The 11,726-nt window shown below is 31.5% G+C and overlaps 1 protein-coding gene across 3 annotated transcripts in view; it reads right to left on the minus strand.

Moving 5' to 3' along the window:
- The window catches only part of LOC131041512 (probable 2' cyclic ADP-D-ribose synthase BdTIR), an 81,003-nt gene extending 69,810 nt beyond the window's left edge, over nt 1-11,193 (minus strand). Inside the window, exons 1-4 of one of the 3 annotated variants that reach the window (XR_009358370.1) lie at nt 10,331-11,191; nt 10,095-10,181; nt 2,779-2,876; nt 1,460-1,938 (exon numbers count right to left, since the gene is read on the minus strand). Coding sequence is in view for 2 of the 3 variants with exons in the window: in XM_059207708.1 (XP_059063691.1) it covers nt 1,497-1,554; nt 10,095-10,181; nt 10,331-10,743 (558 nt within the window). In the remaining variant the exon portion in view is untranslated. Of the gene's footprint in view, nt 1-1,459; nt 1,939-2,395; nt 2,877-10,094; nt 10,182-10,330 lie in introns of those variants that run through there. The other 2 variants (XM_059207708.1, XM_059207709.1) reach the window with 2 other exon arrangements.
- Between the last annotated feature and the right edge of the window lie 533 nt (nt 11,194-11,726).

Here is an 11,726-nt window from a genome sequence, read left to right on the forward strand (position 1 = left end):
TACCTTATTAAAAAGTTTATTATTGTAATGAATAATTAAGTAAAGTATGATTATAAATTTATGCAAGTTCTTATGGTTAATATTTATTTTCGCACTCTTAATTTTATTTAGACATAAGAATCAATATCACTAAATCAAAGTATTTTGAAAGTTGAATTCTTTTTTATAAGAAATATTTAAGATCATTATCAAATGGTTGATATGCATAGATATTCTATAGACACCTTTGACTAAGAACCCTATATAATGGCTACAAAGTTACAAATGTTTATTATATGACATTAAAAAAACTATAAATCTCATCTTTGTGATTCTCAACACCTTCTAAGCAGGATTAAGGGGGATTTGAAGCTATCAAAAGTATACAACCCATTTATAAAGGAGCATCTCACAAATATCTAGCCAAATTGACTTAGTTTTTTATCGATTTTTTTAAATATCTACATCAAACTGTCATCACAAAGCACATTCTCATATCTATAGCTCTATATAAAAATATATTGTATAAATTAGATGTTAACTTAAAATATAAATCTATAAGAATTTTGTGCTAGTTGATGAGGGTTAGAAGTAGCAAATAACTATTTAATGATTATATAATACAATGACACATATACTACAATATAACAACCAGCTTTAAACGTTCACAAACATTCTAAGAAAGATGATGCACCTAATAATGTGTACCATGAGAAATACAAGTTTATGAATTCTAAAAGCATAAAAAATATACTTTATAATTCATTTTTATTAAAAAATATTTTAAAAACTAGTAACAACATCTAAATGTCCTATCAAATGACCAATTCATATAAATATTTATAAGATTAGTTACCAAACAGTCCACATTCCCATAAAATTACTAATAAAATTTATCTAAATACATAAATAATAAAAAATATAAATTAAAAACAAAAAAATATATAATCTTTTACTAGACATTAATATAAATAACCTTTCTTAACTAACTATAAATTATTTAATAAAATACTTTAATATTTACATTGAGAAACATAACCTCCAGGACCTCCATAATATATACAGTATCCCCAAGGGTGATCTTTTATAAAATATCCTTTTACATTATAACAATCCTTTTTAGCTGAGATATAACTCCGAGGCATGTCTGATATAAGAACACCATTAGTATTAAACAATTCTATATTCCCAATATAACCTGCTTTTTTATTCCTTTCCTCTGCAAAGTTTCCACTACCCATGTTCGTCTTTGAGAATGGAGTTCCTTGACTACCAGATAGTACAGCTACTTGTCCTCCTAATTGAACTAAATTGGCGAAAAATGTCGAAGTCCTTGGAAGAAAAATTGAGTAACCAAAGGGAATGGAATCGAGTTTTATAGGTAGAAAGGTAGTCTGATTTGTAAATAATCTGGGTTTTTAAACATTTCTATTAAGAAAACAGGGAAAAAAAATTTAAATAAACAAATATTTATACTTACTCGTCTTATATTTACGGTGACCCCCCTTTGTGTGCGATCATATACAGAAACAGCAGTCATTCGTATTCAAGATCGAGGCAAGATTTTTCCTCGCCCTCCAAATTCACAGACACTATTTTAGAATAAACTTAAACAACTACAAAAGCTATAACAGAAAATTAAAAAAAATTATCTATCTAAGATCCTTCAATTATTACCTTACGCATAACCTGACGAAGAACAAAAAAATCTAACACGCGCATTCCCATAGTATCATTTATACTAATTGAAAGTATAGAGCTAGTACAAATAAACAAAACAAAGTAATTACGCAGACCATCAATCCAGCTTTCATTAATTCGTTTATTGAATCATCAAGATTCTGACGGAAAAGCCGCATAAAGACGGCACTAAACTCATCACCGGTCTGCACGTACGGTTGCCACACATTGAAAACCGATTTCCGGGTTTTCCTCTCTTCTCATTTCTACTACTGCAAACTACAAAATAAAGATAAAACTAGGTCATGCTCAAAAACCTTCATCCATTCCACTTATCATTGTTATTCGTATAGTGTAAAATAAGGATGACAATAAAATTAGGTAATTTAAAATTTCATTTTGAAGACTGTGATTTTTAATTCCGGTTTTTTCATAGTAAATTTATATTATAAGTTTACTGTTTTTATAATATTAAAGGTATTAGTTTTCTACAATTTATAGTAATTCTTATTGTTGTTTCTGATTCAGATTGTGTGTGGTTTTTTGTTTACATCAAGGTTTAAGATCACACATTGTGATTTATCAGGATGATGATAGGTAGATTAGAGTGTGATATAAAACGTCAATGTAAACAATCACACAATTTAAATCGGAAGCAAAGATAAGGATAGATTATATCTTTAAAAAACAAATATATAAGACTGTTGCTCAATCTATGTTTTTGATAAAATCAACAAATGATAAATTCGTAAGTTAATTTATTGGAATAACATTTTAATTTGAGACAAATCCATCTGACTGTTTCTATACAAGTTCAACAAGTCATATTTTCTAAATTGATTGAGCACATTTGGTGACAATGATGGTATGTGATATAAAAAGTCATCCATCAAGATCCAAACTCTGAAAGGTGTGTTTGGATCAGATTCGACCCTTGAATGACTCTAACAGACTAAATCCCTCCATATGACTGTTGAGCCATAATGACTTACTATTTATTTATATACTTACTCAAATTATTATATTTCACTTTATAAAGATACAAATACCTACACCTATATATTTGAACTTGTTTCCATTAAACTATTTATTTAATGAAAAACAAACGCAATAGCAAACCTCATGATGATAAGTAATGTTGTTAGATGCATCTCAGTCGGCGTGCAATCCTGTGTTTAAGTATTTGCTCAGAGATCCTGCTCTTTCAACACGTTCAGCTGCCAATATCAATGGCATAAATATTAAAAAAATAAATAATGAAAAAATATTGTCAAACGCCATAGTTGAAGAATAAATATGAGAGGAGGGACAGAGTCAGATGTATATCACAGAATCAATGTAGGATAGTTTAGATATTTATACAAATTCTTTGATTCATATTAGTTTTTTTTAGAGTAGCTTTCAGGATTTATAGGAGATTAGCTTCTAATTTATGAGATTAGTTTCTAAGTTTTGGGATTCTAGGAGATTAGGATATGATTAAGAATTATTTTTAGTACAGATGTTTTATGGGATTAAAAATAAATATATTATAAAATTAATTAATATTTATTTTTCAGAAGAAGTTCTTATTTTATAGGTTTTAAATTTTAGTGGATTAATTTATAGCAAAGTTAAAAATTGTTTCATTAGTTATGAAATTTTTATGTCTTTTGTTGGTCATCTAAAATCTTAAATTTATTTGAAATAATCTTTAAACAAATTTGAAGAAAAAAAATTATTTATATATTTACAAATCAATCAAATTAATAGTAGCAACATTTCAAAAACTACATGTTTACATATTATCTTCTATATATTTCAATTTTAAAATTTATTCTATCAATTTATATTTTTTTAAATCTTTAACTATATCAATTTTTCGTTTTGTTATTTATATCGCTGCCTGAAACAATCCCTTCTCCATTCTAGATGCCATTGAACTACATAAAATAGTAATAGCATTGTCAACATTATCAAATTCTTCACAGAGTAATAACATTTTATATAAAAAACAGTACTCATAGACAACCCATACGGTAATTGTATAATTTAGAAACAGAGAAACTCTTCAAAGATGAAGCAAGAAATTTATGCTTCAATTTTCTCCGCCATTAAAATAAGAGGGGTACTGAAAACTAATAATATCCTCAATAAGTATAATGTTTAATTTAGTTAATGCCCGTACGTAAGGTAATGCCACTCATATTTTGTTGTGTTGTATTTTTATATTTTGGTTTAGTAATTTTTAGAGATACCCAGACTTGATATTTTATGTTTCAACAATGGTTTTCATCTCAAGCCTCATTTGAAATTGATCTAATTAGTGTGCTAAGATTAATTCACTCCTTCAGTCGATTAACATATCTATTGGTCAGCTTATCTCTTATTCTCAGTGAAAGATTTTTTTTTCGTAATATTAAAAATTATTTAAATAAAATCATTAAAGTGATTCTTTTCTATTTTTATTAATTTGAAAAATTGTATTTGAAACTTTTTATAAAATCTTATTGTAATATATTTTCCAATCAACTAATAATATTATTATATAAATTTTAATTATTATACAGGTATAATATTTTTTTATTTTTCAATACGATATCAACTAAAATACTATGGATGTTTCATTCTACATGTAACTACTCTTATGACATGGAGAGGAATTTTCAATTCTGATTTAGGCGGGAAGTCTTGTCCTGGCCATGCGATCGAGGATGCAAGCGGTAAGGAAGGATCACGAGATGCACTTGAGACTGCAGATCCTTAGACGGATGGCAAGGATCCATTTGTTGGGGGACCCACAAGGAGGTGAAAAACCCTTAGATCCGAGTGGAGGGGGATCGGCACATGGTAATGGTACCCCAAGACAAGAACCCAATCAGGTGGATGTTTTTCACCCCTAGTCCTCTGTGTTTGGTGTCAAACCAAGCAAAAGTCCTCTTTCCCTAAGGTACATGATATCTTTGATCCTTTGCAAGGGAGATTTGCAATAGAAATTCTTGATCCTGTGATTGATCACAATATTGCTCTGATGGCCTTGATTCTGGTCGGTAAATTCCTAGGTCCTAGACCTAATATTGATGTTCTTAGGGCATATGCTAGAGAAAAGCTGGTTCTTAAGGGACAGGTTGAAATTACTGTTATGCCCAAAGGAACTCTTTCCGTCACTTTTTATTGCGAGGAAAACATGACTAAGATTCTTTGTGGCGGCCCTTGGGTGATAGGGAAAAATGCTCCAATGCTTCATAAGTGGTCATCGTTGATGGATCTTAATGAATCCTTCTTTGCTCAAGCCCCTGTGTGGGTAAGACTCCCAGGCCTTCCCCTAGAATCTTGGGTTGAAGATGTCTTTAATGGGTTGGAAAGCTCTTTTGGTGAACTCCTATCCATTGATCCAACAATAGCTGCTAGAGGAAGACTCACCTTTGCAAGAATTTGTGTTGGTGTCTCTAAGGAACAGATATGCCTCTCTCAATAGAGGTTAACTCCAGGCTTGGGAAATAGATCTAATAGTTGCAATATGAGACTGTCCCTTTTGTGTGCTTCCACTGCAAAAAGGCAACACATATTGCTAAAAAAAGTCCATTCCAGGATGAAAAAGAGAAAGCCAAAAAAGGGAGAAAGATGTAATGGAAGGCTAAAAATCCCAGTAAGAAGGTGGAAGAAGAGATACAAAATTTTACCATTCCCAATACCTTTGATCAAAAGAAAAATTTGAATAAGGAAGGTAGAGAGGAATCAAAGAAAGAGGATAAAGAAGGAGTCCAGACTAGAATAAACAAAGGAGAAAATCCAAGCCCCAACTGTGAAGAATAGAAGGAAGAAGAGCTGGAGGAATGGGAAATCCATGTGGTTCTGCAAGTGAATGATGAGGAGGAGGATTCGATCACAGTCATAAAGGACTCGAATAGTGAGGACACTCTTCCCAACTTCGAAGATGCCCAATAATGCAATATTCTTAGAGGAGTTTCTTCCTCTGAGTCCCAGATGTTGATTAAGTATGTCAAGTCTACCTTTTCGACGTAACCGACAACCTCTCTTCTCAACATAAGCACTAAATGGGCAGATGAAGAAGGAAAAAATGTTGCTATGCATAAAGTTGTTGCCCAGATCTCTCTAGATAATGAAATCCAGCATAATGACGCCACTTAGAGAAAGCAAGAAGGGAAAAAGGGTTCTAAATCTACTCCCCAAACTACTCCTGTGAAAATGAGGGGAAGAGCCAAATTTGATGTGGGCTCAATCCTATCAATACTGGGAAGGAAATCAATGAATCAAATGAGGGAATTGGAAGACAATAAGAATATTGCAGATGGTACCCAGCTGACCATCCCTGAGGTATGCTCTCTCAAATTAATATTAAGATTATTTCATTGAACATTCACAGACTTAATTGTCTACATAAACTGGAGGTTCTCAGGAACCTTGTTATGGATCATAAACCTGATATTGTTTTGATTCAAGAAACTAAAATGTGTAAGGATAAAGTGGAAAAAATTTAAAGTGGAAAAAATTGAAGTGTTTAAGAATTGTGGGGCCTTGGAAGGTAGCTTGGATGGTGCCTCTGGTAGCATAGTTCTCTTTTGAAACCTCCAATATGTTTAGGGGAATCTTGTTTGGTTAGATAATAACATGGTGTTTGTTAGATTTCACTACATTAAAGACAATACATCTTGGCTCTTTTCTAATATCTATGCCCTGCATACCAGACAAGGGAGAAGAAAATTTTGGAAAAAGCTAGAATCTACCAATCTCACATAGTTCTCTTTTGAAACCTCCAATATGTTTAGGGGAATCTTGTTTGGTTAGATAATAACATGGTGTTTGTTAGATTTCACCACATTAAAGACAGTACATCTTGGCTCTTTTCTAATATCTATGCCCTGCATACCAGACAAGGGAGAAGAAAATTTTGGAAAAAGCTAGAATCTATCAATCTCAATTCAATACTGAAGGATGCCTGGTAATCGGAGACTTCGAGTACATGGGATGAGAGCTTGACTTGTGTGGAACACAGCTATAACCGTGCCCTTCATAGTTCTACAAGGCATAGTCCTTTTGAGGTCTGTCTTGGGTATCAACCATTGGCACCTATGGATATAGCTCTCCCTACCTTACAATCTGATTGTGCATTTAATGCTGGCAAGGAAGAAGATAGGGCAGATAAATTCATTGATAAAATCCGACACTTGCAACAACAAGTTCATGAGGTTTTGGAGCAGAGCAATAAAAAGTATAAGGGTAGACATGATCAACACCGAACTCATCAGTTTCAGGTTGGTGGCAAGCTGTGGTTACAAATGTAGAAGGAGCGTCTTCAAGGACCAAGCAAGAATCTTTCTTCCCTCCGTTATGGACCATATACCATTATCAAGATAGTTGTTGAAAATGCTTTTGAGCTAGATTTACTACCATTTTTAAGATTGTATTCGGTTTTCAATGTCGAGCTGCTACGTCCTTATTTTTCCCCTTTGTTGGATATTTCCCAAGCTTCTGAATACCTCAATGCTACAGAATTGAATCCAACTGCCAAGACTCTACTTCAGCGTGACTGTGTCAGTGAGGTTATTGTGAAGACTCTCATGAATCAAAAGATCCCTCTTTATCGGATTGTTCGGGCTGGCCGGTCTTCTCGTTAGGGCAAGTGGTTAAGTAAAGAACAGATTGAAGCACAATTTTCTCATTTGTTGCAATAGATTAGTGTAATGGGGTCCATTGCTTGTCAAGGAGGGAGGAATGATATGGAGGTTCCAGAGATGCAAAATTAGTTCAAAATTAGTTCAATTTTCTCATTTTCTAATAGCCAGCTTACCATTTCGAATTCTGATGGTTATGACTCTTGGTGTTCTTGTCGTTGTTTATATTCTGGATTTTTGAAATGAGAAGTTAGTTTTTTTATTGCTTACAACTCTATTTTCTATTTTGCATCCTTCTTGTACTGAGAATAATACCGCAGTTTCCTACACCAGATATTATTTCTTTTGATATCGTTTGAACTCCTACCTCAATTGAGATCGTCAAATATTATTATAAGTGACCTCATGTTGGCCACATGTCTATCCAATTTCTAACATGTAGATTTAATCATCTTTTACTAACATTTGTACAAAAGGGTGCAATGGTCAATCAATAGTAATAAGATATGCATTAACTAACATAATAATTTCTAGTATGACACACTAATTTTATTCTTAATATTAATTAAATCTTAGGAATACCAATTCTAATTTTAATTGGATTCTAATGCTAACCTTAATCTTAATTTAATTATAATCTTAACTCAAGTTTTATTCTAGAATGGTAATCCTATACTTGAATCGTAATACTAACTCAAACTTTTAGTGAACCCTCTAACCTTAATTTAGATAAAACAAGGCACATATTATTTAATTTTAATATATACTATTTAATATTTATATTATTCAATTCATAAAACATCATATTTTACAAATTGTAATAAAATAATTTATACATTTTCTAATTATTTTATTATTCAAAAATCATTGCTAAGTCTTTTAAATTTTCAATATTTTTAAAATATTTAATAATTCATTTTAATTTTATAGAATTATCAAATACAACATATAAATATAAAGTTTTCAAAAGTGGCAACAAAAAAATATCAAACAAATTTTGTGACAATAGAGTTAAAACTATTATTAATATTTACTTTTTACAACAAAATATCATTAAGTTTAATTATTACTTTAAAAAAATAGTAAGATAGTAAGATAGTTCAAATATTGTAAAGATCAATATAAAATAATTGTATTAAAAAAACTAAATTTATATATTTTGAAAAAAAATTATTATTTATTTTAAATAAAAAAATGTTAAAGATATTTTTAGAACAATTTATACACAATATTATTTTTAATATTTTTCTTACAATAAATAATTAAAAATTAAATAACATCAACTCTAATGTAATTGAGTGCTAATACTAACTCTGTCTTAAAATTTATCTTAGAATAAAAACTTTCATTTTAACTAACCCTTAACATTCACATTAAGTTAGCCTTAATTACAATTACAAGATAGTACATATTATTTATTTTGGTGTAAATTATTTAATATTTGTATTAGACTGAGGATTGTAATTAAATTCATAAATATTGTAATCTACATATTTTAATAAAATAGTTTTAAAAATTTCTAATAAATTTTTATTGCAAAGTAATTTTTATATGATTTAGATTCTTAAAATATTTAAGTTCCACTTCTTTATGTCTCTCTCTGCCCAATCGTTCAAATGCAATCTGGAGCTAATCTAAGTTTGCAAATTACTATCTATCATATCTTGGCATTCTCTAAACATCTTAACCATAATGGAAAACATTAATGCTAAAAAGGTTGCACAATCAAATCCAGAAACAACAAAGTTAAAAAAAACAGAAAACTAAAAAGAAAATTGTACAACAGGGGAAGAGCACCAATAGCCATCATAGCTAACTTCGCACACCCATGCATCCTAAAGGGTATGTTGGATTTTGATTTTGATTTATAGCTATTGATCTGGCTTCTGGGTAGTAACGATGCACGTTGTGGAATCAGTTATGCGTATAGAGGTCAAAAAGTACACAAAAATGATCGGCTATTGGTACAAAACAAATTTATTAATAGTGTTTTCACTATGACGGCTATTGGAGGGTCAACATGACAATAAGGTGACGGTTCTTGAAACTATGTTATCTATTGGTGCTCCTCCCCTAATGCAAAATCTGAAACCATAAAAATCCAATGACAACAGGAGACTCCCGCCCAAGGGAATAATTAATTAATTAAAAATTAAAATACATCAGCCTTTTTTATTTTCAAAGAACAACTGATTTTTATATTCATTTAATTAATAAATAACGTCATCTGTGGATCCAATTAAGGGCATCGAATTAAATACATAGAGTGGGTGAATCCAATCTACAAGCCAGTCGTGCATGCATAACATGGATCGTGATGGCCGTGCGGAAATGATTATGTGGAAACATAAGACATTTCTACGACACCAGAAAGGAAATAAAATATGAGATAAAAAATTAATTAGGATCCAAAGTTCTTGAAAAGAGGTTTGTTGGCGCAATCAAGTGCCAATAACAATCATCTAGGGCTCACCCACGATTAGTAGTGTCTTCACAGCCAAGATGGACTTAACATTTTCAATGAAGATTTCATTTTGCATTTATTTCTGTTTTTTAAAGCTTAAATTTTATCAAATTATGATTCAAAACGTTTATAAAATATTGTTAATTATTTTTTTCTTACACAGCTTAATCAAAAGATGTTTAGGGACAATCAAAATCATTTTATCTACTAATTAAAAGGAGCAAACTTAATGCTGATACACATATAACAAACAAAGCAAAAGATACTCAAATGAAGAACATTATAGAAATTTAAAAAAAAAACATTATAGAAGATTTGATAAGCTAAATTCAGGAGGAAGATCATTTCGTACTTACCCCTGATTCTCTTTCTTAATTATGTCGCCAGTAAAAAGGGAAGCTTGTTGGAGTGCCTGTTTCCAACGTTGCAGTTCGGAAGGGTATCTGCTCAGGTGGAACATAATACAAGCAAAACGCAAAAATACTCATCTCAACTCAACTTCGATATAAAGCCAAGTAAATCACTTTTTAAAAAATTAATAATTGAGAACATTAATTAACAAGGTGCCGAATGAAGAGCATTACAGTTCTACCTTTTCTTCTCTACATAATCAGAAAAGGCACCTTTATAAATTCCTTTTCCTTCAATCGCCCATCTTAAATCAGAAGGATCAACATGATAGAAAATGGGCATAAATTTGCTGGGGGTTTGTAGCATACAAAACAATTCGGCCAAACACCAGGGGGATTGTGCATAATGTTCAGAAAATATGGCGATATGAAGAGAAGAACTTTTGATTGCTTCTTCTATGGCTTTGGGAAAGTAATCCGCAAGATCCAACTCATCTTTATCCAGAAACACTTTCAATCCCGTGGCATCTAAGGAATCGTAGATCTTGCTGGCGAGAGTGTGTTTGACATCTTGTCCACAATGATTTATGAATATATCATAGCGCAAGAGTTTGGTTCCAGACGAGGATGCAACAAAAGTAGGAGCAGATGGCATTTATTGCATAAAAAATACCAGCAGTGTTGGAAGAGGATGCCATTAGATAATATTGAAACATTACTGCATCAAAAGCACCACTACTACGATAAGAGTATGCCATTCGATACAATTGAAACATTATTGCATCGAAAGCACGCATACTGCTAGAAGAGCATGCCACTAGATACAATTGAAACATTACTGCATCAAAGGCGCCACTACTGCTAGAAGATGTTGCCATGAGATATAAACTAAAACAAAGAAAAATGCTTCACAGCTAAGGTTGAGGCTTTGCTGTAAATTTAAGGCAGACAGAAAACAGACAAAGCTGGCTTAACGCAGAAATGATTGAAAGAGAAGAAGCTGATGGGAATGGTGTAGAGCAGATGGACTTGAATTGCATATTAAAAAAGAAGAAAGAATGCATAGCAGAGAAATGAGTGGATAATATTCGCGCGGGAAAAGGCAACGTAACTGACTAAGCCCACCAAACCGTAGACACATCTTTTTAAGTTATCAGCTTTTGCTTTTGCCGACTAAAGCCTGTTGAAGGCCGAAGGCGCGTGGAAAGAGGAGACGAATCGGTAGTGGAGAATAATTTTTTGCCCCTTTTCACTGTTTTTGCCCAGTAAAGCGCGTTGAAGGCCGTAGAAGATATTCTTTCCGTGTCTTCAAAGAAGAGAAAAATAGATTAACTGGTTTACCAATACGAAAGCACTCCTTAAAAGTCGCAACTTTCACTTTCACAACTCAGTCTTGTCCCCTCACGACTACACAACTATTACACTAAACAATCCTCCAGTCAAGAAAAAAACTTGCGTAGGGACGAGGTTTCACGGTATAAAGTTCTAGATTTCCTTTTTCTTTTTTACATTTAATTTTAACTTTGTTTTTTCTTTAATATACTATTTATGGTATTTATACTTTGAAATTATTTTATTTCAAAATTTTATTTTTAATTTTTATTATATACAATAATATTTTATAATATTTTGTATATT

This window comes from Cryptomeria japonica, chromosome 7, assembly GCF_030272615.1.
Source record: "Cryptomeria japonica chromosome 7, Sugi_1.0, whole genome shotgun sequence".
Classification (NCBI taxonomy): Eukaryota; Viridiplantae; Streptophyta; class Pinopsida; order Cupressales; family Cupressaceae; genus Cryptomeria; species Cryptomeria japonica.